Source organism: Leuciscus leuciscus (assembly GCF_965113295.1).
Source record: "Leuciscus leuciscus genome assembly, chromosome: 16".
Lineage (NCBI taxonomy): Eukaryota > Metazoa > Chordata > Actinopteri > Cypriniformes > Leuciscidae > Leuciscus > Leuciscus leuciscus.
In genome coordinates, this window is record NC_138740.1 from 30,723,035 (window position 1) to 30,750,662 (window position 27,628).

General features: G+C 36.3%; 1 protein-coding gene across 2 annotated transcripts in view; it reads left to right on the forward strand.

Moving 5' to 3' along the window:
• Nucleotides 1-27,628, forward strand: part of arhgap24 (Rho GTPase activating protein 24) — a 117,109-nt gene that overhangs the window by 64,446 nt on the left and 25,035 nt on the right. The window contains exon 1 of one of the 2 annotated variants that reach the window (XM_082140604.1): nucleotides 23,278-23,664. The exons of the other annotated variant lie outside the window; for it this stretch is intronic. Coding sequence (XP_081996730.1) covers nucleotides 23,592-23,664 — 73 coding nt within the window. The 5' untranslated portion in view covers nucleotides 23,278-23,591. Of the gene's footprint in view, nucleotides 1-23,277; nucleotides 23,665-27,628 lie in introns of those variants that run through there. 2 annotated transcript variants of the gene reach the window in all.

The following is a 27,628-nucleotide window of genomic DNA, read 5'->3' on the forward strand; positions in this document are numbered from 1 at the left end:
TTTAAGTATGCTTGTTTAGGTTCATTATGTTTTGTTTAGAATTTGTTTTGTTCTATTGTTTTGTTTTAGTATGTTTGTTTAGGTTCATTATGTTTTGTTTAGTATGTTTGTTTAGGTTCATTATGTTTTGATTAGTATGTTTGTTTAGGTTCATTATGTTTTGTTTAGAATTTGTTTTGTTCTATTGTTTTGTTTTAGTATGTTTGTTTAGGTTCATTATGTTTTGTTTAGTATGTTTGTTTAGGTTCATTATGTTTTGTTTAGTATGTTTGTTTAGGTTCATTATGTTTTGATTAGTATGTTTGTTTAGGTTCATTATGTTTTGTTTAGTATGTTTGTTTAGGTTCATTATGTTTTGATTAGTATGTTTGTTTAGGTTCATTATGTTTTGTTTTAGTATGTTTGTTTAGGTTCATTATGTTTTGTTTAGTATGTTTGTTTAGGTTCATTATGTTTTGATTAGTATGTTTGTTTAGGTTCTTAATGTTTTGTTTAGTATGTTTGTTTAGGTTCATTATGTTTTGATTAGTATGTTTGTTTAGGTTCTTTATGTTTTGTTTAGTATGTTTGTTTAGGTTCATTATGTTTTGTTTAGAATTGTTTTGTTTTGTTTTAGGACGTTTGTTTAGGTTCTTTTTGTTTTGTTTAGGTTTGTTTTGTTTAAGTATGCTTGTTTAGGTTCATTATGTTTTGTTTAGAATTTGTTTTGTTCTATTGTTTTGTTTTAGTATGTTTGTTTAGGTTCATTATGTTTTGTTTAGTATGTTTGTTTAGGTTCATTATGTTTTGATTAGTATGTTTGTTTAGGTTCATTATGTTTTGTTTTAGTATGTTTGTTTAGGTTCATTATGTTTGGTTTAGTATGTTTGTTTAGGTTCATTATGTTTTGATTAGTATGTTTGTTTAGGTTCTTTATGTTTTGTTTAGTATGTTTGTTTAGGTTCATTATGTTTTGTTTAGAATTGTTTTGTTTTGTTTTATGACGTTTGTTTAGGTTCTTTTTGTTTTGTTTAGGTTTGTTTTGTTTAAGTATGCTTGTTTAGGTTCGTTATGTTTTGTTTAGAATTTGTTTTGTTCTATTGTTTTGTTTTAGTATGTTTGTTTAGGTTCATTATGTTTTGTTTAGTATGTTTGTTTAGGTTCATTATGTTTTGATTAGAATTTGTTTTGTTCTATTGTTTTGTTTTAGTATGTTTGTTTAGGTTCATTATGTTTTGTTTAGTATGTTTGTTTAGGTTCATTATGTTTTGATTAGAATTTGTTTTGTTCTATTGTTTTGTTTTAGTATGTTTGTTTAGGTTCATTATGTTTTGTTTAGTATGTTTGTTTAGGTTCATTATGTTTTGATTAGTATGCTTGTTTAGGTTCGTTATGTTTTGTTTAGAATTTGTTTTGTTCTATTGTTTTGTTTTAGTATGTTTGTTTAGGTTCATTATGTTTTGTTTAGTATGTTTGTTTAGGTTCATTATGTTTTGATTAGTATGTTTGTTTAGGGACATTATGTTTTGTTTTAGGACGTTTGTTTAGGTTCTTTTTGTTTTGTTTAGGTTTGTTTTGTTTAAGTATGCTTGTTTAGGTTCGTTATGTTTTGTTTAGAATTTGTTTTGTTCTATTGTTTTGTTTTATAAGGTTTGTTTAGGTTTATTTTGTTTTGTTTTAGTATGTTTGTTTAGGCTCATCATGTTTTGTTTAGAATTGTTTTGTTCTGTTTCTCTGTTTTAGTATGTTTGTTTGGGTTTGCCATGTTTTGTTCTTTTCCATTTCTGTTCTGTTGTATGGAGACACCAAAAATGTCATCTTTTAAGTTAGGTTTTCCTGTATAGAGAGTAATCTCATTTTGAAGAGAGAGATTATGTATGAGTATTCAGCAGTGCAGCGTTTATCAGTCCCTAAGTAGATGATGAGATTGAGTTAATTATCTTTCCAATGACAGTGATGTCAGAAGCACCCCAGAGACAGTGACCTCATAGAAGATACAGCCTCAGATCACTCTGAGTAATTAGAGACATTTTATAGCTGTGGATTTTTCAAGAGAAAACTGATGACTCTCCACATTAGCCTGTCAAGCCCGACTGCCTTCACTGTGTGCATTCTGAAAGCAGGACTCCAGACTACACCTCTGCTGAGAGATAATGCTCTGGGACACAAAATAAAACAACTTTTGCTATCATAGCACAGTGTTACATTGATATTTCACCTTCACAGACAACTCAGCGCAGCTAAATGTCTTGTGCTTGTGTGTGTAAATGATATACCTGGTTTTATCTTGGAACTAAAAGCTCTGTGTTTTATTTAATCTCACAGAAGCACCGTACAAAATGAATCACTGTACACTTTGTAGTTCGATTTCTTTCACTCTGCTCCTGAACCCCTTTGGCTCTTGGCAATTTGCTCAATCGAAGCATTATAAATTACGGTTTAGCACAGAATACGCATCAGTTCCCTCTCATGCACCACTGTTGCTAGTCTTAAAAGTATTCCTGTAATGCTGTTCTAGGTTCTTGTTTAGCGTTTACTATTATTAGTGAAAGAACATCACTGGTGTCTGATCAGATCAGTGTTTCTTTAATGTCACGTTCTTGTCTGTTGGCAGGCATTGACCCTTTTGTTTGTCCTGTCTAATTTGATGGGTTCCCCCTGTTCTTCAAGCTTTATTTATGGGCTCTTCATGTCAGCATGGTTCATATTTATCTGTGCTTCTGTCTTATATAAATAAAGCTCTGGCTGAAATGAGTTATAACCTGGCATGTTTGTATGAGTAAGTAGATATATTGGCTATACTGCGAGTTATATTTGCATTTCATTAAATTAAGTTATACAACCAAAAATGAAATTTCTGTCATCATTCACTCACCCTTATGTTTTTCTTTCTTCCATGGAGCACAAAAAGATAATTTAATGAATTACACAGGTCACGGTTTTCCATGAAATGCAAATATATAGGAACTGGAGCTGTCAAGCTTGGAGGAAAAAAGATGCAAATGCATCATAGAAATATCCTAAAAGTATATCCCCAAGTTAATTGAAAAGATCCAATTTCAAATGAACAAGTCCTTTACAAATTACATAATGCTATACTTTTCTCATTAACTCTCAATAAACATGTCAAGATATTCAGTGAGTTTGAATTTGAGTTTGTTCCGTTTTTCATAAAGAGGGATTCGTTTTGTCTCGTGGTTTTGTCAACCGACTTTATTACGATCAATCTTCAGCCCCAGTATATGGCAGTCTGCTATGATTTGTAGGTGAAGGTGCTGATAAAATTCATCCTTTTCACTTTATACATTGAATCTGCTTTGATAAAGTAATTGAACGCCACAATCTATCATCTGTCGTCCATCATGTCTCTTTTGGTCTCTCCACATAAATATGTCAGTGTCCTAAAGTATTGTGTTTGAAATTAAAATATCCCATTAGTAACATCACCATTATCATCCAGCTTAAAACATTGCTTTTCAACGAAAACTAAACTAATGTACATTATAAGAAACGCAAAAGAACTATATCAGGGGAATTTGTCAGTTGCTGTTGAGATGAATGAGATTGTTGTAACTTTTTCAAGGTATTATGGCCTCCTTATGTTTTAAATGTGATATTGTTTAATTGTTGCATATCGTATCACTGTAAATAAATATTTTTGAAGTTGTAAATAAAACGGTTATATTATATAACCGGCTTTTTCGGTTAAAATTTTCGCTTATAATTCAATGATATTTGCCGTTTCTTTGTAATTATTTGTGAAATTTACATGCGTTTCCTGGGAGAAAATTCCTTAAGTAAATCCTACACCAGTTTTCAGATTCACATACTACACACACACTAGATATGCGACTGTTCAGTATGTGCTTATATTCCAGTTCAAACACAACTGTGCATTTGATAAAGCCGGTTTTATCCCATTCAGAACCTGGTGCATTGAAGCTGAAACTTCCATCAATGGATTCACCCTAATTAAGAAACCGATTATAAAAAAAAACAGTTACGTGTCCAGCTGTGAGGGCCAACGTCTGACTGTGTGTGTGTGTGTTTGTGTATTTCTCTGAGCTCTCCTGCTGTTTTCCTTCTTGCGTTCAGTCTGTTATCCCCGCTGTTCCTTCATCCTCTGAAGTGTTTGATTGATGGCGGTCATTCATTGAATCATGTTGTCACACGGCGTGTTTTCCTCGTCCCCTCATTTCTCACGCCGTAGCCCGGGGGACCGAAGGAAGAGTTTGTACGCAATTTGTTTCATCGTTCACTTCATTCAAGTCTGATTAATCGGCCGTCTCTCTCCTCTCTCAGTCCTGGTCTTTCATAACCCTCTGGTCTTGTGTGAGAACTGATATTTCTCAAGTCAGAAGCGTCTGCAGGGCTGCTGATAGCACAATCTCGGACCTGATTGAGAACAGTGTAGCTCAGCGAAAAACGGAGGGATTCCTATCACAGTTAGTCCTCTTTCCCAGCGTGCTCTGTGTGGGTATGAATAGCTCTTCTGATCTGAGACCTGTTTTCTGATTCTGGAAATTTACTGGTATGCTCTCAGGTTTAGAAAATGTGCTTGAGTTTTGAATATTTTTCCTGGAAAGTCTCCCTGAGAACATCCAATGTTATAAAAGAACATGGAAGTTTATTTTGGAAGATTTTTGTAAATGAACAGATTAAATAAATATATTAACCTATTTTTTTTTGTTTGTTTAATATTTAGTTAATCACTGTCTTTGAGTCATAACTTATACAGTATTCTAGTTTTTTAGTTGTATTAAAATGATCTGTACAGGTTACAAGTTTGATGTTGTCACCTTATTCAGATTCATTTATATAAATGTGACTGTTTAAAGGCTAAAATGATATAATTGGATAGTCATATATTTAAAAATATAAAAATATAACTGACAGATACAGATAAATAATTTAGGTACCTTAGGCTATATATAACATTTGAAAGTCTGATTCATTCTAGTGAATTGATTCATCATAAATGTTTTTTTTTTCATTTTAGTGAATTGTTTCAATTTTACCAGTTCTTTTTCTCATATTTAGTATTAAAAAAGTGTTTCATTCTAGTGAATCGATTCATCATAAATAGTTATTTTTCTCATATGAGTATTGGAAACTCTGATTCATTCTAGTGAATTTGTTCAACCTTAACAGTTATTTTTCTCATTATTAGTATTAAAAAAAGTTTAGATTCACTAAAATGAATCAATTCATCATACTGGTTCATTTGGATACATGTAAATTGCCTTTTTTATTGCAGATAACTTTACTGTAATATACATTATGCATACAGTATTCTAGTTTTGTAAATTTAGTAAATTTTCTCAGCTGAAGTTTGATGTCACCCTAATTGAGACTGTTCATTCATTGAAATATATGTGGCACTGATTTAATGATAAATTTTAATAACTGGATTTTCATACATTTAAAAAGATAAGTAATTTTGGTATAGTTAGCTTATAGTATAGATATCAACTTTAGCTTGACTGAAGTACAGTATAAACAAACAAATAATCAAATTCTCACAATAAAAAATAAAAAAAAGCCAGCCACTATTTTGGTACTTTGAAAATGCCAACCCGATCTCATGAGGAAGTGTAACTTTATACGATGTATGAATTTGTATGATTTGACATATGAAAGTTTAAAAAATGGTCCACCTCTAAACCTTGTTTGCATGTTTTCTAATACAAATGTATGCAAATGAGATCATACTAATTTGCCACCAATTCGCCAAATTGTAAAATAGTTAAGAATTGCCATAAGAGTCTATTGAAAATGCAAAAAAAAAAAAAAATGTTGCATTTCATTTTTGCAAACCTGAATGAACCCCTTTATTACTCAGCTTAGGATTTAGGTCGAGGAAGGTCTTCTGGGGTGAGGAGAACCTACGCATGCAGGTTTTTATCCTGAGCAGAAGGGAAACTCAAACGCTTTCTGTCATCACGAGCTCTCGCACGCCATAAATACCCCTCTGATGTGTATTTAAGTTCACAGGACTCGTCTTGGCAGAGGAAGTGGCGAAATGAGCTTTATTTTTCCTCACATCTACATGTCAGACATTTTTACTGAGTGCTTTATGATTTCCAGATGTCAGAACCGCCCTCTGTGCATGGGCTGGACTTGACCTTAGGAATATTGTGTTTATGTCCTATTTTGAAAGCTATATCTTTTGAACACCTCGGCACCGAGCTTCTTTTGTACATCAGGGGAAGGGTGTAAACATTCGCTTTGCTACTGATACACAAAGTATACTCTAGTCTAGACTAGAGATGACATGAATGTTTTTAATAGCAGTCCTCGCAAAGGCAGTGCCATCAGCCAATTAGAAGGATGTACTGATGAATATTCATGATTACACATCCCTCTTCATGATTGTGGTCTGATACAAAGGTATCTGATTTTATTTTTTAAAGGTGACTACTTATGCAACATTCACTTTTACATGGTGTTTAAACAATTGTGTCAGCAGTGTGTGTACATAATGGTAAAAATCCACCCACTCCTTTTTTTTAATCCCCATAAATCATAAGTAGTGTCTCAGAATAAGCCGTTAGCAGTTTTCATGCAATATGAAGTCACATTGCATAGGCTCCGCCCACGACTGCTGACGGACTCTGTCCTATTAGCTTAGCTCCTCCCCTGAGTGAGCTGTACACAGTCCGCCATGTTTATCTCCTCGCCACAGCATTTAATACCAGCATTCAAGTGAGAAATTTATTCTTATTAAAGCTACTAAAGCTATTCAATCAAGAGCAGTGATTGATTTTCTTTTTTCTTTCGCTGTTTGACTCATATTAACAACGTATATAGCAGTATGTACCGTATATTACCCTGCTTTTCTAACATACACATGCCATTTTTTTACTTGCTGTTTACGTTCACAGACTGTGTTTATGTGAACTTGGTGTTTTGACATAACCTTGTGTGTATTCGACTGTTTAAGCACTATAAGACTTGAAAGAGAACTTAGTTTAGACAGCTTTCTGTGCGCGTGCTTCGGATGTGTGCGCTCAGAAAACCATATAACAGACGTCTAAACTGATATGGCTTTAAAACACATGCAGATAATAAACTTCCATGATGATGAAGAACTGCAATGTCACAAGAAAGTGACCACGATAGAGATGATAATCAAAACAAAACAGATGTTTTGTTAGTTTTTTGGCAGAGAATCGGAGGCATGAGCTGTACAGGCTGTACAGGGAGCAGCGGCTCATTTGCATTTAAAGATACATGCACGAAAAAAAAAAAAAAAAAAAATTCCTTTCACTCAAAAATGGGCATTTACAAAATGGTATAATAAATGAGTGGGGTATTTTGAGCTGAAACTTCACAGACACATTCTGGGGACACCTAAGACTTATATTACATATTGTAAAAAGGGGCATAATAGGTCCCCTTTAAAATATAAATAAATGATCCATGCTGAGTTAGATTAAGGCATTTTCACTTTAAAATCACAAAACAACTTGTTGAATCTAAGATACTGGGGGTTATAAAGGGAAACTGGTTGATTCTTCAGGCCTTTATCTAATATAGCTAAAGTTGTGACTGGGCTCTTCGTCAAAAGAAATAATGGATGCCACCCGAGATTGAAAACAGCCGGCAGCAATAACACGAGGGAACGGCAGATATCCAGAGTGCTCTTGGTGTGGGATATGTCTTGTGTGCTCAGCATGATTGAAAAGACAGAGAAAAGGAAAATGAGTTCGTAATTTCTTTCTCGAGGTCTAGTTCTTTCCACCATTTTCTATTGGCTTCCTTAAAATTGTGAGATAGCTACAGATGTGTGGCCATGAGTAGACAAATATAAGTAGGTCAGTCTACTACTATTAAGATTTAATGTCTGTAGTGTTTCCTCATAAAATAATCTTTAACTTTTTTGTTAAAATGTTTATGCAAATTGATCCTTCATGAAGCTCCAACCCCTTGGTTACTGTTGCTTACTTTATAAGAATAAACTGCAGAGTTCTGTAAATGTCAGCATGATTTTTAGTAAAATGTGTTCAAAACGGTAAAACAAAATTATTTGATGGAATGAATTTGTCACATTTGAGACATTAGGCATGTTCATGCTACCTATGTAGATTGAAAGTGATTGGAGACAAATACTGCTAAGCTCCATAAATGACAAAAACATTTATTCGACAAAAAAAAATGTGTTTGAATTTTTTATGCAAATTCCCCCTTCATGAAGCTCCACCCCTTGGTTACTGTTGTTAATTCCATATTGAACTGAAGATTTCTGTCGGCATAAAAATAAACGTATTATTATAATTATATTATATTGGGTAGAATTTAATTGTGACTTCTAGTTTCCTGCTAGTTTTCACTGTTTTAATGTCTACAGTTTTTAGATATAGTTTATTTAGTTTTAGTTATTTTAGTACTTAAACTAAACAAAAATTATAAATGTTACTGGACTAAAATAAATTTAAGTTTTGTATATTTTATTTCTATTTTTACGGTCTTAGTTTTAGTTCACAATAGTCTGCTGGAGTCACAATAACAGCTTAAAACTGACTTTAGATTCATTTTACATGCAGCATAATGGTAAATACCATCAAATATAGTATAATTCACTTTTATTTTCATTTAAAACATTGGTTTTCTTAGCTGTTTTGTGTTGATTACATTGTATCACAGGTACTGTATATAAATACAAAAACATGAATTTCTCATTGTAGAACAGTCTGATGTCTGGATTTGGCTTCCAAACCTCTTTATTAATCTATCTGCTGAATGAAATATGTGTGTTTGTGTTTCTTAGTCAGAATTACGTCGCACATTTCTGGCATCTGTCCACAGATGGAGGGTTCTGGCATCGCTGTTAAACAGGGCTCGGGCGTCACTGCATGACACTGAAGCTCTGGTTATATCTGAGAGATGTAGACCAGGCTCGCAGAAAGAGACTTTAGTACTTCTCAAGGGCTAAAATTGATGAGTGAATTTCACTTTTGGCAAAAGGTCAAGAAATGTGTATATTCAGGGAGAGTGAATTACTACTATGTGTTTGTGTGTGTCTGAGCTGGCATACAGATGCAAGAGACAAACCGGGAAACACAGACTATTACATAACCTGGTAACAGAGAGGATGTTTAGCTGTCACAGCAAACTTCTAGCCCTCTATACTCGTTCTCCCTCTCACAGACACGCACACTCCATCAACACAGATCAGGTTAAACCTTTACATTCAACGTGTTTTCAACATCTATAGTTCATGTGTAAGTGAACACTGTGTTGACACTCTAGGGAACATTCTAGACTGGTTTTGCACTCCAGACATATCCAGCATAGCAGATATAACAGGAATACACATGGCGGTTGCACACAGGGCGCTTTTCACACAGAGTCAGCAGCCTAAAGCTGTTATAGACTGTCATTGACTGCCAGGTCAGTGGATGCTAAAGCTATTTGGGTAACGTTTACGTAAAGGAATGGTCCACAAACATGTAACTTTAGTAAAAAAAATAAAAAAAAGTTTTTTACGTAGAATGAATGGTTACAGATGCTAAAAAAGGTAGAACTATTTTTTTACTTTATTTTTTTATTTGTTTGTTTGTTTGTTTATCTTATTTATGCTTGAAAAATATGTATTTCTTATTTATAAATTCATAAATTAAATATTTATTTATATTATTAATTATTATTGAAAAATAATAATTTATTAATAAATAGCCTATAAACATGTCAAATATTTATTTATCACTAAATACATGCATAAGTAGTTATTTATTGTATTATTTATTGATGTATTAATACATGCATGTTATTTTTTTATTATTATTAATTTTAGCACAAATCTTTATGAACCTATACTTGGTAAATATTTTTTTATTTATCAATAAATACATACATGTTAAATATTATTTTAATTTAATTATTCATTTAATTAATTCATTGATTAATTATTTATTAATTATTTTATGAATACATGATACATCTTTATTTGTTTATAAATATAGGCTATATGTGGTAAATATTGATTTATTTACTTAAATCGTTATTCTCTAAAATCCTGGCCTCCGCTTCCAAATATTATATATGAAGACAGTGCTTTCACAGTGCTTTTCTGTCATTTTTGGAGCTGTGTTTCACAGAAGAAATTAAATCATCCACATCATTCCTTTCAGGCAGATTAAAGTGAAATTTAGTGGATTATGAGATTTTTACAGATCAAAGTGCAACTGGAAAAGAGAGCTCAAGGAATCGGTTTCCTCACCGTAGCGTGAGGTAGCAGCTCTGTCTGTATTTATAGAGCCACTGTAAGGGGCCGAGCTGTTTGGCCGAGTGCCTGCTTTTCGATCATCAAATTTACAGTCCAGGCCGAGACCCCCAAGAGCCTTAGCGGTCGTGATTAATGAGCCAGGCTCCGCTGCTCGCCTTCCAGATCGTCACAGTGCATCATTGAAAACCATCCTATAGCCAAGACACTGCGTTTGGGAACTACCCCGTCTCTGCACGCAGCCGTAGAAAGGAAGAGAACCTGTTGAGCAGTGATGGTCTGACTCTGTAATTTAGATTGCAGCTCAAATCAGATCAGGCGCAGGGGATATTATGCTGGAGGGGAGATAAAAACAGGATAATGAGAGGAGAGAAACCTTGAGAAATACACAGATGAGAAGAGCAGGACTGATCTTTGTGTTCTTGTTGAATCACAAAAGCTGGATAGATAGAGCTCCTGTCCCGTCATGGACTTGAACTACAACCCAGGTGGGTGGCTTGGAAACTGAACCTGTTTGTCAGGAAGTGCAATTGCTCAGAAAGCTTTTTTATTTGACAGAACCAAAAGGGGAGGAGAATAAATCAGGTTATTTGTGATGCTTGCTCTTTTTGCGCTTTCTACTACTGCTTTTTACTATTAGTGTTTTTTTCTAAATCAGCTTAACACAAAATGTGTACGATCATGCATAGTTTTACAATAAAGGAGAATCCCAAGCCATATCTAGAGACTAGAATATCTCATAGCAACACCCTAGCATTTTTACAAAGTTTTGCATTTTGAATGTCGTCGTGCTTGACATTTTTCCAACTGTTAGCTGTGTATTTTAGGAGGTGCATTTTTGATTGTTCTCTGCATGATTATTTGCTTGCATGAATAAGAAAGAGCTTAAGGGAGATTTCTTCCCGTCTCTCTGTTGTCTTTCTGGCTCTGCGGTTAAGTGCTTCATTCTTGGACTGATTTCAGATGCCTTTTTTGCTCACTCTCCTTATCTTTGTGCGTTCCATTCTTTAAGACTATCTGAAGAGCTGACGTGGCACTCTGGGGTGTCAGTGCTCTCTGATGGTTCCTCTTGCACTGCTGTAGCTGTGGTAGATTAAAGAGGCCGTATATGGAAAATAGGATTTTCTTACCATTTTGAAATAGGTATTAGATCACTATGTTGATCACTCTCCAATACCCTGACTATTTATGAAAACTAAAATGCACAAATGGCTCATGTTAAAGGTGTAGTTCACCCAAATATGAAAATTCTGTGATTAATTACTCACCCTCATGTCATTCCAAACCCATAAGACTTTCGTTCATCTTCAAAACACAAATGAAGATATTTTTAAAGAAATCTGAGAGATTTCTGTCCCTCCATTGACAGACAACACAACTACCCCTTAAATGCTTCAAAAAGTTCATAAAGAGATCGTAAAACTAATCCATATGAATTGAGCGGTTTAGTCCAAAGTGACCTCATCGGCTCTTGCAGAAGCTCAAACGTGCTGCGTAACACGAGACTGAACCTCATTGGCTCTTGCAGAAGCTCAAACGTGCTGCGTAACACGAGACTGAACCTCATTGGCTCTTGCAGAAGCTCAAACGTGCTGTGTAACACGAGAATGAACCTCATTGGCTCTTGCAGAAGCTCAAACGTGCTGTGTAACACGAGAATGAACCTCATTGGCTCTTGCAGAAGCTCAAACGTGCTGTGTAACACGAGAATGAACCTCATTGGCTCTTGCAGAAGCTCAAACGTGCTGCGTAACACGAGAATGAACCTCATTGGCTCTTGCAGAAGCTCAAACGTGCTGCGTAACACGAGAATGAACCTCATTGGCTCTTGCAGAAGCTCAAACGTGCTGCGTAACACGAGACTGAACCTCATTGGCTCTTGCAGAAGCTCAAACGTGCTGTGTAACACGAGAATGAACCTCATTGGCTCTTGCAGAAGCTCAAACGTGCTGTGTAACACGAGAATGAACCTCATTGGCTCTTGCAGAAGCTCAAACGTGCTGTGTAACACGAGAATGAACCTCATTGGCTCTTGCAGAAGCTCAAACGTGCTGTGTAACACGAGAATGAACCTCATTGGCTCTTGCAGAAGCTCAAACGTGCTGTGTAACACGAGAATGAACCTCATTGGCTCTTGCAGAAGCTCAAACATGCTGCGTAACACGAGACTGAACCTCATTGGCTCTTGCAGAAGCTCAAACGTGCTGTGTAACACGTGAATGAACCTCATTGGCTCTTGCAGAAGCTCAAACGTGCTGTGTAACACGAGAATGAACCTCATTGGCTCTTGCAGAAGCTCAAACGTGCTGCGTAACACGAGAATTAACCTCATCGGTTCTTGCAGAAGCTCAAACGTGCTGCGTAACACGAGAATGAACCTCATTGGCTCTTGCAGAAGCTCAAACGTGCTGCGTAACACGAGACTGAACCTCATTGGCTCTTGCAGAAGCTCAAACGTGCTGTGTAACACGAGAATGAACCTCATTGGCTCTTGCAGAAGCTCAAACGTGCTGTGTAACACGAGAATGAACCTCATTGGCTCTTGCAGAAGCTCAAACGTGCTGTGTAACACGAGAATGAACCTCATTGGCTCTTGCAGAAGCTCAAACGTGCTGAGTAACATGAGAATGAACCTCATTGGCTCTTGCAGAAGCTCAAACGTGCTGCGTAACACGAGAATGAACCTCATTGGCTCTTGCAGAAGCTCAAACGTGCTGCGTAACACGAGAATGAACCTCATCGGTTCTTGCAGAAGCTCAAACGTGCTGCGTAACACGAGAATGAACCTCATCGGTTCTTGCAGAAGCTCAAACGTGCTGTGTAACATGAGAATGAACCTCATTGGCTCTTGCAGAAGCTCAAACGTGCTGTGTAACATGAGAATGAACCTCATTGGCTCTTGCAGAAGCTCAAACATGCTGCGTAACACGAGACTGAACCTCATTGGCTCTTGCAGAAGCTCAAACGTGCTGTGTAACACGAGAATGAACCTCATTGGCTCTTACAGAAGCTCAAACGTGCTGCGTAACACATGAGAATGAATCTTCATTTGTGTTCCAATGATGAATGAAAGTCTTACGGGTTTTAAACGACATGAGGGAGAGTAAATGATGGCAGAATTTTCATTTTTGGGTGAACTATCCCATTAACAATTATGATGTCACAACTTTGTGACTGTCACATTTAGATATAAACACCAGTATTCAGCAACTTGGCCAGGCATTATTACTCATTGCCCATGTCCAGTCATAACAAAGGTAATTCACATATGCAAATCAGAAAAGGTACAGCAACATAATTGTTAGAATTAACCTTGATAAAATGTAAATTTCCTTTGTTATAATTGGCTACCATTAGCAGTCTACACAACTAACACTTTACTATATATAGTAGCGTCAAAGTGTTAGTTCTAGGTCTCTCTTTGTAGGAGACACTTCCTTGGTCTACATATCTGCATTCTCTATCTCTGTATATCAATTGGACATAATGAATATTGTCCAGTAGAAATAACTTTCCAAGGCATGCATCTATAATTGTGCATTTCCAGCCCACATAATAGATCCTCCCCAAATCTCTGAAGTTGGATTAACAATAATGCCGGTCTAGAAATGTCATTATTCACCTCATTTTATTACACAAGGATGTTAAATCTTCTGGCTCCTAATAGCTCAAAGGTGAATATTATGTCCAGAGGACAAGTAGTTGAGAATGTAAGATGATATTTCAGTGTTGTGAACATAGGCGAGACACAATGGCATGTCTGCTGCATTTCCCATGGTCGTTGTAGAAGCCAGACCTGTCTTATACATCCAGTCCCCAAGAGACTGCGCAGTCTTTATTAGATTAGCAGATGTCATGATTCTCATCTCCTAGTGAAAGCTGTCAAGCTGGGTTTGCGTTGTCCTGCAGAGATTTTACTCACATTTCGAACCGTCAAAGTTGGTTAGACAGAGATAGAGAGACAGAACGAGAGAAAAAAGTATCTGGATTGAATGGGATTTGTCATAATGTCAGAGCGGAGGCTGTGATTGGTTCAGATAAGGTTCAACTACTTCCCCTGTCAACGACCCTTGTGAGGCCTTCAACAAAAACATCCAGTTACAAGGATGTTTAGCGGTTGCAGTGACATGCGATGTTGAAATTGCAGTGGTCATCCATCAACTGCAGAACTAGACAGAAACGATGACATTTACTTAAGCAGTCTCAGCGTGGGATTATTAGAAAGGGGAAAATCAGCACTGTTGATTTTTTTCACTGTTCGTCTGGATCTCACAACTCCAAAAACTTTATAAATCTTTATAAATAAAACCACAGATTTGAGCTTTAAACAACTACATTCTCGACTGAAAAACTCTTAAAACTACATTTCGTGACATAATAACAGCAGTAGTTTTAAAATTGTGCAGGTTTTCTCCTCCGCCATTGACACTTACTAGTTGGTGCGAGATGCATTATGGGATACCTGGCTGTTTTAAGTTTGCACAAGTCACCTCCTGATGCATACTTGATAAAAGGGGTAGAGCAAGAACACATCTGGGGATTTAAACTGTACTTGGCTAGATGTGAACTTTGAATTGGAACTGTACTTGGGCAGCGACTGATGACGTTTCACAAGTACAGACAAGAACACAGATTGAGAAAGGCCTAAGGTCTTACCGGGCATATACTAGAAACTTCCAGGCCGGTGTGTTGAGGCAAGTTGGAGCTAAACTGCAGGACAATGGCCCTCCAGGACTGAGTTTGGACACCCCTGGTCAGACACCATGGTTTATTTCCAGGCTGGTACACAGATGACACTTGCACTGGTTGGAATAGCAGGACACGCAAGGTTGCAATGGAGGTCTGTGGCTCACAGGAATGATTTATCATCATAGCCGCAAGTGTTGTAGTAAATCACATTAGTTACGGGAGAAAAGGTAATTAGACCAAATAATAAATTTACTCCATTTGGCACTTGATGTATTAAATTACTAAAAGATCTCTTCCCCCCAGGTCTGTCTGTCAGACGACCACAGGCCCGACTTTAATATCAGTGAATATCTTCCACACTATATGTCCCTTTTTCATTGCCTGAAGGGGTAGACAAAGGGTTAATGTTATTTGAAGTCTGACACACCTGTGGGAGAGATTTATATGGTACACTAGTTGCTGATGGGGAATCAGATAATTGGGGATCTTGACTCATGAAACTGGTGGAAAATTGGTGCTACCAATACAAAAACACTCTAAAATCAATACGCCACAACAATTCACAAATGAATAACATAAAGTTGAGAATGAGTTTTTACTACTTGAAAAGCGCAGAGGTAATTTGTCAGCATTAGCTTCACTACCAGCTTGACTACACTACTAAAAAGTTTGGACACAACTACTACTCCTTTATTATATCTTATTTCCCCCTTTTTAAAATAATAGTAAAACCATGAATTAACATATGGAAAATGTGTCGAGACCAACCTTCGTGCAGTATCCAACCTAACCATTTAAAAAGGAATAAATTAATATTTAATAGTTTGTGTCAACTAATGAATTCTAAAAATATGTAGATAAAAATAGTAAACAATAAATAAAATAAAATAGTTTATTAAGGAATTTGTAAGCTGACACACAGTTTTAATTCTTTATTATGACATTTTTTTCCACTTTTTATAATAATAGTTAAAAAATGAATCTTCAAAACTATGATTTGACACACATGGAAGTATGGATAATATGTAGGGACAAAAAAAAAACTTCACTGTCACACTTATCCATATAGAAATTAATTAATCAATAAAATGAAAATTAAATGAGTTTTGTAGACAAAAATTTGCGTTATCCTGTTTTAGGTTATCGGAAGAGACTCCCGTTTCCCACTGACAGGAAGACTGAACATAATCCCTGTATAACAGACGGGACTTTCTACAGGAAACCCAGAGCTGAGTTCTACATGCTAACGCACTAAACACCTGTTACAGCACATGTTGTGTCAGTTACTGATGGATCCCCTGAGATGGCATTCACAAGACACAACCAGAGAGCTAGCTAATGCTAAGGCTCAACTCACTTTGGAAAAGTTGAATATTTTGTTTGAATACCTGAAGTATAAATAGTGATGCTTGCTTAATCAAAATCGAAGAAACACACATGATTGCAAAAGTTAGTGTGTGGAACTGCAAGTCCCAGTTGTCGTTGTTCATTTGCCATCGGCAGAGACGAATAAAGCACAAGCTGTCCTAAACCCCTGTGCGCAGCTCCAGAGATCATTATTCACACAATCATAAAACATTTCATTTCTGCACTGCGCTCGAGCATTTGCATTTCCGAGATCAAATTCCTTCGAAGAGCTTCGAGCTACAATCTGACACTGCACACATCAATCTATCAGACAGTTTCCACCGCGTCCCTGCCCTGAAATACAACGTCAAATCAATATGAGAGACAAATATCTCAGATATAAACAGCAAGACAGCCGTGCATGCATTGTGCATGCGGATATCACATCTGTAATTTATGATATATCAATGTCAACATGACACGTGAAGGCAGAACTGAATGTTAATGTACATACTGGTGTTGGTGTGAATCCCTTGAGCTAACAGCCTGATCGAATCAACAGGGCTCTGGAGACAAAACACAGGGCTCAATATCTCCAGCTGTCGGACAACAGACACAGATTAAGGTGAATCTCAATATCAATCAATGCCAACTGTATCTTTTCAAAATTAACCAGTGAAATATGAAACTGGGCAATATCTCCTACAGGCAAAGCAGCAAACTTTATTATTCAAGTCATAAATAATATTTCTGTAATGATTTGGTTAGCACTTGCAAAGTAATTATTTTTATAATCCTATAATAATCTGTTAGCCTAGTAAAAACTGTGAACAGTAAACAAATTATTTTAACGTGCTGGTTTGGTGCTTAAGAAATTTTTGAAAAATTAAATAAATAAATAATAATACTATATATATATATATATATATATATATATATATATATATATATTTATTTATATTTTTTTCAAAGTTTTTTTTTTTTTTTTTTTTTTTCTTAAGCACCAAATCAGCATGTTAAAATGATTTCTGAAGGATCATGTGACTCTGAAGACTGGAGGAATGAGGCTGAAAATTCAGATTTTTCATTTAAATTACATTTTAAAATATACTTAAATAGAAAACAGTTATTTTAAATTGAAAAAAAATGTTTCACAATATTATTGTTTTACTGTATTTTCGATCAAATAAACAGCTTTGGAGAGAGACTTCTTTTCAATAAAAAAATCTTGATGATTTCTGTCATACCTGATATTTCCAGGTTTTATAATGAAAACCTCTTTAATTTAATAAACGGGTCATGACATGATAAATTAATATTTACTTGATCTGTTAACATATAAGAGATATTTGTACCATTAAAACATCCTGCAAATTTCATAGCTTAAAAAAAAACAAATAATAATAATTATTATTATTTAACCATGCAAGCTCCAAAAACGTTTTGGATATTGTGGGATCTGTGGTGTCTTTTTTTACAGTCTATGGCAGGGGTCTCCTGGAGGGACACTGTCCTGCACCTGAACCAGCTAACCAGTGTCTTACTTGGCAAATATGTCCACAAAATACCTGAATATGTACATACACACTCTGGCAGGAGGCTGGGCCTGCTCGGATTATTATGACAGTCCATACGCAGCGTCCGGCCCAAAAGCGTTCAGACAGCTGATAAGAATGTTTGTATTGTAAGCCCCGAGTGCTCCCGTCTGCTTCACCAGCGCAGATCGAGCTTGTTTGCTCTGGCAAAGCTGCTGGCCAATACAAACTGCCAGAACGGAGAGCCTGCAGAGAACAGAGGGGATTGTGGGATTGAGATCTCCAGTAAGATAGGGCTTAGATAGAGCTGGTGAGAAAATGCTGACGATCATAGATTTAGGCTTTAGGACTTTAGGAAACACCCTGTAATGCCATTACCTCATTATCTCCCAGTAAAATCCAGGCAAAAACAAGCACACATGCACCCCAAAACACCCCATGCTCAAACATACAGCACACTTTGTGTTCCACATTGTATTTTTTGCGTCATGCAAATTAGAGTTTTGCAGATTAAACGTCAGTGTACCTGCTGGAGGGCTCAACAAATTTCCAGGGAAACTAGTTTTTTTCTAGAAACGTGTGATGCTAATATGTTTTGAACATTACAATGCAGATGCTAGGGTCTTGTCAGGGTGTTGCTATGTGGTTGCTATGGTGTTGCTATGTGGTTTTAGGTGTGTTGTTGGTGTTTACTAGGGCATTGCAATGCAGTTGGTTGTTGTGGGTGGCTGCTACGCAGTTGCTAAAGGTTTTTACAGTAGTTTTTACAGCTACAGTATGTAATGTGGTTGCTAAGATGTTGCTAGGTGACTGTTAAGTGTTTTTTAGAGCCTTGCAATGCAGCTGCTAGGTTTTTGAGTGGTTGCAATTGAAAGCCTTTTCGTGTGTGGGTGGTTGCCAAAACTTTGCTATGCATTTATTCTTTATTAATTTTTTTGTGGTTTTTACAACAATGTAATGTGGTTGCTAGGTGGCTCCTAAGGTGTTGTGTGTTTTTAGAATGTAGCAATTCTGATGTGGTTGCTAGGGTGTTGCTGTGGTTGCTAAGGTGTTTTGAGTGTTTTTTTAAAGCAATGTAATGTCATTGCTAGAATATTGCTAGGTTGGTACTGAGGTGTTCTAAATATAGAATGTTGCAGTTCTTCTATTAGGGTGATGCGGGTGGTTCCTAGAGGGTTGCCATGCAGTTCCTGAAGTGCTTTGTGTGGTTGCATTACATTTAGGGTATTTTGTGAATGGTTGCTAAAACTTTGCTAAGTAGTTGCTAAGGCATTTTGAGTGTTTTTCACAGCAACGTAATGTGTTTGCTATATGCCTGCTAAGTGTTTTTAGAATGTTGCCATTAGAGTGTTGTGGGTGGTTGCTAAGGGGTTGCTATGCAGTTTCAAAGGTATTGTAAATGATTTTCAGAGCATTGCAATGTAGTTGCGATGGCGTTGTGCAAGGAGTATTGGACATTTCAGAATTATAGTTTGTTCTAATGAAATTCTGTACACCTAATTTCACAGAAAAGATCATTAAAAGATCATTAAAAAAGATAATTAAAAGAGAAACACTGTAGGATTAAAATCTTATTTATGACATCATTCATCATTCTGGGCCACAGGCCAACCAGCTGTGCAGATGCTAAGGTGAAATGATGACACCAGAAGCAGCCAAGGGCTCCACGTGACCTTGTGACTCTTGGCTCTGACTCAGAATGAGACTTTAGAAGTGTGAGGTTACTGACTTTGTACCTTAACATCTCTTCACATCACAAACCTGACAAGAGATAAAAGACAGGGATATAAAAGAGAGCCAAGGTGAGAAAGAGAAGACAAGGGGACATCTCCACCTTACATTGCCTGAGATCTTCCTCAGATCTGTCTGACATTCACCATATCCTATCCACCGACAGATTTAGAAACCGATCTTTTTTTTCTTTTTTTTTTAACCACTAAAACTTTAAGCACCCTGGTTGAGAGAGTTGATAGAGTGGACTGTTGCTTTGGTTGTTTGCCCCCCTGTTAGCTTTTATCTGGTTTATTAGCATTCATTAATGGCAAATAGCTTCAAATAAAGAAGTCACAGAATTCTAGGAGCGTGAAGGTGCGTTTCGTTCAGGCCATGTCGTAATTACGTAACGATTCTGAGCTGTAAAAAGCCTTCACATGCGTGTAGAACTTGTAATTACAAAGTGTAAACTCGTAATTTTCTGAGAGCTACAATGTGGCCGCTGTACCACCTGACCACTGCAGATTAAAGGTGTGTTTGACTTGAAGGCAAGGCAAGTTTATTTATATAGCACATTTCACACACAATGGTAATTCAAAGTGCTGTACATAGAAGGATTCAAATAAAGAATAGCATAGTAATAAAAATGGAATGCATAAGAAATGAAAATAACAATGAAAGCAGCCTACAGTATCTGGTTGGAAGAGTCAGAGAGTTTCACAACTGCTTTGTTTTACTTTGAGATTTTCCCATATTGATTGAACTGTGCCTGCTGTGTTTTCTCGCCGCCTAAATAATCTATTGGACTTCTCCAGATCAGATTTTCACCTAAAATCAGCCAGGAAGAGCTCTAGGACTGACCTAGAGCAACGCTGTGCAGACCGATCAGTCTGTCACATTAATTATTGCTCTGGCAAGCATCCATATGACTATTGAACATATACAATACAATTAATATGTTAAGCCTTTGTAGGGTTGTTTTACTATTAAATTCGCCACTTTTGTTGTTTTCCCAAGCTTAAGCAATGTGATTAATGTACTTCCTCGTTATGTGTTTCCTAGTAGTCTGTATCTGACGGATCAGCAGACTTTGAGCAATTCAGCATTACTTACTGTGTGCTACCAACCCTTCGTAATATACTGTAACTGTACTCTGTAATGGCAAAATACATTTTATACATTTTAATGGGATTCACTTCTCAGACAGACTAATGTTCAGTTGATCCTGACCTGAACTGAGACACAGAGGCTGTTTGACCATTTGTCAAGATTACGTTTTCAAACTTGAGACACATAATGAACATGTTTCTGATAATGCTTAGAAAGAGTAGCAGTGAAAATTTTGATTTTAGTGAGTCGATTCATTTGTATTGATTCATTGACTCGTTTGAGTCAATTCACTTGTATTGGTTCATTGATTTGTTTGAATCGATTTAATGTTTAATTTAATACACCATACAGAATCATTTTTTAAGTTCGAATATTTATTTAATTAAATACTGATGTTTATATGAATATCTTTGATTACATTACATTGATTAAATGTTTGGGTTAATGAATCAGGTATTTCAGTTACTAAAGTACAGTACGTACAGTCCAGTGAATTATGTGATAAATCATAGTATTTCCTTATTATTATTAATTTTATTGCAAAGAATATGATATTTATGATCAGATTTAATCATCTGAATCAAAGAACCAGTTCAAAAGAATATTTAATTCACGAAACAAAAGAGTTGAATCAGTATATTGGATGTATTTAATGGATTTCCAACTTTCTTGATTACTTGATAAAAACACTGCATTGTAATTAAACAGCACTGTTTGAGTGTGTGTGCATCTGGCAAAATCTGAAAGAAATTATCTTATAAGTTTCTTTGCCTGATGGGAAGATTACATTTGCCTCCATACTGTCGGCATTCAGACATTCTCCAGCAATTCCTTCTGCTGCCGTGAGCCGAGGTCTCATTCCATTCCGAAAAGCCACAAAACAATCAATGCCAATATAGAACCTTTATTTTTAAGAGTGTATGACGAATTCCACTTCTGAGAACTCCGGAAAATCACATTGGCTGTCGATGCACTCAAATAAAAGTATTTAAAGATAACAAAAATGACCTACACCTTAAAGCACTTTAGATACAGATTATCAGTATGGCTCAGAAGTTGAATGCTGATGAACAGTTGCATCGAATTTCTTCTAAATGAGCAGGACGTCTACTTCAGATCCTTTACAATAGAGATGTGGCGTCTGTCCTCGCAGGTGAGTGTGTATGTCTGGTCTCCTGTGCACTTTAGTGTGGTTCGTACGCAAGCCGAGATTACTTTCACATACATACTGAGTTACAGTCATGAACCTAGCGACCACGTAACCATACACTGCAAAGCATACTCCCCCTGTCATTAAGACACATTGAAGTGCTCTAAGTGGTGTCATGTTGTAATGCCAGTGCTAGTTCATTGTGGTTGTCTTTTAGGGTGGTGACTATTCCGGTGGAGATGTATAGAGTTGAACAACTAGAGTTGCCTTTCACCTTTGGCTTGACCTGGTCTTTTCAATCTCAGTCTCAATGGATATCGAATGGGCTAGATGAGGCTCTTCCGCCCCTGGAGTCGAGCTCGGCCTCTTACAATGGCTGATGGGAACTTGTGGACGCAAGATGTGGGCGGAGCCTGTTGATATGAGTCTGTGGATCAGATAAACCCAGTCTCCCACTTTCCCCTTCTGGGGGGCACTGAAACCAGACCCTCGGACATGCACCGGAGGAGCTGGAGATTGTTCATTGTTCAAAGAGAGTTAAAGCATTTATCTGCAGTTGGAATGACGACCAAGTTGGTTCAAACCTGAGAGTCTGCTTGAGTATTTAATCAGGTTGTGTGAAGATAGGTCTTCATCACACTCATCAGTGCCCTCGGTTTTTAACCTCATGTTATCTTAAACAAACTATGAGATTAGAAAGTTCTCCATTGATGTTTCTGGTTAATGATGAGAATGGCGAAGATTGTGTAGTACGCTCCTGACCTCCTGAATTCTGAGGAAAACTTCAGCATTCCCTAATAAATATGCAGATGTTTGCAAACAGTGTGGGATGACCAGGAACATTGTCCTGAACCCCTGAGTCCTCCAAAAACCTGTAGTGTCAGTAGGTCATTATTACAAAATAACCTGATCGGGACCCTGACATACTGTATAGTAGAGGGGTCTTGTATCATCCTTTTCTTTTTTACTTTTTAGCAATAAAGACTCGCTGACTGTATTTTTTCCCATACAACACATGGATACTTACTTATTTATTTTGTTTTATTTATTTATAGTACCATTTAAAATAGTCTTTACAAAGTACTTTTCCAAAAACATGTTGTGATAATGTATGTATATATATATATATATGTATATATGTATGTGTGTGTGTATAACAATATAATAAAATTTAATATTTAACAATAGTATAAAGAGTAAAAGAGCCGATTGTTCGGTACATTATTATAAATTACATATTTTTACACATATTTTGTGTGTGTATGTATGTATGTATGTATATATATATATATATATATATATATATATTATTTGATTTTCAATTATTAATGCATTAAGGATTTTGAATGAATCACATGCGTTAACGTTGACAGCCCTGGTGTCATAAAAAAAAAAAAATATATATATATATATATATATATATATATATATTATACCATACATATCAGAACTAGTTTAAAAGATATGCTATAAATAGCCACCCCTGACAGCCTTTATACAAAAAAAAAAAAAAATCCTCTGAAACAGTTTATTCAAAGCTTTGACTGACAGACTCTCTGGAGAAGGGGCCGTTTTCTCTTCTTCTCTTTAAAGAGATTCTGGGACTGTTGAAACTCTCCATTGTTCACCGAGTAGAGTCACAGAGAGAGAAGTGGGTGTACCCGTCCCGACCCCCTCCCCTTCAGGTCTTTCTTCCCTCCTCCTCGGTCCTCACTATGGCCCATGTCAGCGCTCCTCAAGTCTGCAGGCCCATAGTCTCCTGACAGACCCACTCTCCTTCCAGCTCTTCCCCACTTCTGAGGCCTCTTTTCTGGGATAGGTAGAGCAGGAGTGCTGCTTCATAATGGAGGTGGTGCAACAGGTTGGACATCAGCTATCTCCATTTGGGATATCCGAGTGTCTGTCTGCATCTGCAGGTAATTCTGCTCTTAAACGCTCAGCACTGCAGCTGAGAAGCTTTTTAGATGACAGAATGGTTTTTGTTTTTGGCTAGATTTGCTATAAGTTCAGTTATTTTTCCTAGTAGTTTGTGTGCTTAATTGTTGTTTCAGCTTGTATTGTTATTCATATGATTCATAATTCAATCATAGTCACAATTATGTGTGGAAAAAAATTATTTAGGCCAGTCATTTTCTATAAATCATTCGGGTTAACTGAAGATTAATATCAACACTCACAGATGCCAGAATGGTTGTATTTTGTAGAAATAAGCAGGTTTGGGCCCTTGAGTCTGTCTGAGTCGAACATTATTTATGAGTTTAAACCATTTCATGAACAACAAACTGTCTCTGCTTTCCTTCCCACTCTCACTTTTTCCTCCAAACAGTCCTAGTTTCTGTGTTTCTTCATCATGATATTCTCAGATGTGTTGATGGATCTCGGCTGTCTCAGAGTACCTCAGATGATCTCTGTACAGCATGTGTTGTGCAACTCATTTAAGTCCCTGTTAAAATAACACAAAGCCATTAATATTTGCATTATATCCCCATGCATATTTCTTTGTGGCTCCCTTAAGGCTTTTAAAAACAGTCCTCGCAGTAGCTGAGAGGAGTTCAAGCTCAACCAGGATGTATGAATTATGTTATGTCTATCCTGGGCAAACAATGCTATACTGCAATTGTCCTTTTTCCTGCCAACTCCTGGTGCTTCCTTAGTGTACAGTGAGCATCTAAATCAAATATTTGTGGTGTTTCACAACACTGTTTTGAGAGGAACATAAGAAAAAATCATTATCTGTATCTGTGCATTGTTGGTACGACCACAAAACGATTCCCTTGTAACAATGGGCTTATTTATGTGGCTGTTTTGTTAATAAAATGGCTGTTGATCTTTGGGATTAGCGAAGTCAATGATGGGAACACACATAATGGAGCATTTAAGGGTGAGGGGGCGTTCCTGGAGAAGGTATGTGACAGTAATTGCTGCTCACTATAACCCTTTTGTTTGGTTCCACCTGGTTTGAGCCGTCTTATAGCTCAGGTCACTCATTAAAGAGCAGCCAAGCTCATATTTGATGAGGCACATGCACAGGAAGAAACATACAGCACAAAAAACATTATATATATCTTAGGTTATTACATTATGTTTATAATCAACATTTTCTGCCTTCTTGGATAGATTTTTCCACTTGCTTCTTTTCTTGGAGAAGTATTTGCACCAGGAGTGTGTGTGATGCATTTACTAGATTTGTGTGACAGATCCTGAGTCTAAAGCCTCGGGTCTCATTGGTTTTGTTATTCCCATGACAGTTCACTCTGCTTACTTTTAAAGTCCTGTGGCGTGACAGGTTGTCTAGTCGGTTCAGAAGAGCCGTCTGCCCATCGCCCCGTGCCATCAGTGACAGATGGTGTGAGTTTTGAGTTGTTAAAATCTCAGGGTACCTCAAACACAGACACTGACCCAGAGACTGGAAGTCTGAACAGACAGTGTCTCTGACTGCAGCTGTTACAGACACTTAAGACTTTAATAAGAGGACTGTCAAGGAAGAGTCCCCTTTTCTTTTGATCCTATATTAACATAAAACATATATTATCTCTTTTTCTTAATATTGCATTCAAACTGTTGCTGCCCATATATTGCATATGACAACTCTCTCAATAGTGTTATTGAAGGCAATGTTAATGTATTTGGTCTTGGAGGACTAGATCTACCATGCTACGGCTGCTTCAGAACAAGTATGGACTTGCTACTGCTAATAGATACAGACACACTGTTGTTAGCATGTAAGATATGCTGCTGCTGCATAAATAGACATACATAAATCCTATAGCAGATCAAGGCAGGTGGAGCTGGGGGAGGTGGAGGGTTTCAAAGACTAGCTTGCAGCAAACAATGAACCAGACTATTTAAATGTTGAGTAAGCAATCTCATTGGGTGCATGAGGTAATGATGTGATTGCTTGCGGATTGCATGTAAAGGACCTATCAGCCTGCGCCCTCTAGAGTTTCATAAATGAACTAGATATATTTTTCACCACTGATGAATCTCTGTGTTATGCAGTTAGCAGAAGCTAAAAATAAAGATGCCTTCGTCTCTTCAATTTAGTGTTGCCCACGGTACTGAAATTTAAAAAATGTGACGATACCAGCATTTCCCTCTAGCATTTTGAGCGCTGTTGAACACACGGGAGTGTTGGAATGCAGCCGTCTATCCGCCGACAGGCCCCTGTGCTTTCCAACGCTCCCATGTGAATCTGTGTAAGCGCTCGGTGAAGGCGACATGTTTTTGAAGCGTTGATCATTGTAGCCAATCACAGACATATATGTTAAGCACTTGAATGCAGTGACCAATCAGAGACATATGTTGAGCGCATGAATTCAATGGCCAATCAGAGGTGTTTAAGAATCCGTTCAACAGCGCTCAAAATGCAAGAGGGAAATGCTGGTGTTGTCACATTTTTTTAAATTTCAGTACCGACTTGGTACCGAGTTCGGTACTCTTGACAACACTACTTCCATTTGAATCTGCCAACAACTCTTATTTCTGTAGTTCAGGAATGTCACAATAGAAGATTCCATTGGCTTCAGCCAAATCACAAATGTTATTTGTCATGAAGGTCAGTAGATTAGGAATGGGGCATGGAGCAACTTCTCACAGTCTCAGGAATGGACAACAGAGAATAGCGCCATTTACTTGGGATTGCTGAAAATGGCCACCTTTGGAGATATACTCCTGTTTATTGGTCAAATCTCCTGACAAGCATGAAGTTTCCCTGCTATCTTTCACTTTCCCCTCTAGTACTTGGTTTATCTCATACTATGTTTTCCCAGACAACAGTGTGAGATTGACATAGTGCCTTTGATTGGATTTACCGACGGAAACAATGGCCTGGGTTATCAGATTGGTAGAGAGCAGGGACTATGATTAGCCAGTGATTCACTTTATCTGTATACGTACCTTCAGATTGGTTCACTCACATTGCCAGCAGTGAATAAGGCCTTTGGATTTACAGGCTAATCATTTTTCTTTTATGAAAAAAAGTAAATTACCCATCTGTCACAGTGTCAATTCAAAAAGTATTAAGTGTTAAGTTGTAGTCACACATTCACTTTAAACCTGCAGGGAATAGGCAGCCGAATAAGTTTAATAAATATTAAATATACAGTGTTGGATGTAATGCATTAATTACAAAATGTAACGTCTAATGTTTAAATGTATGTTTTTAATGTAACCTTCTCCCTTTAAATACTTCAGTTCAATAATAATTTATGCAATTTTTTATGATTTATTTGAAAGAATTAAAAGAGCAGTTTTTTGTCTATCCTTGTTTTGTTCAACTGGTTGATATGGGCTTTTAATGCAATTATTTGTTAAGTAATTAGTACAGTAATCTAATTACATTGTTTAGGATGCAATTAGTTGCTAGTAATTAATTTCTTCTTTAGAGTAACCTACCCAACATTTTTTTGTATTGTTAAATAATCATTTAATATAATAGAATTTGTATATATTATTATTTATAATAATTTATTGATCTTTTTCTTCTTCATTTTTAATCATATTAATATTAATTAATTTGGAATTGAGCATGCACAATTATTTAGGACAACAAACTTTGGCAGCAAGATGTAATGTACTGTAGTGCTTTTGTTTTTAATAAATACTTGTTAAAAATTGTTTTTGTATTATTAAATTATTTTATTTTATTTAATTCATAAAATACATATTATATTTAATTATAATCATGTCATATTAATGTTGTTATTTATTTATATTGATATTAAATATTATTACATTATAAATTATTTAAATAATGTACATTTTTAATCATTGTAAAATATTAAAATAACCATATTAATGGAAGTCTAGTGTGACAGCATTTTTAGAAAGCAGTTTCCTCATTCGAAAACTATGATTAAGTTTATGTAAACTGATTATGTT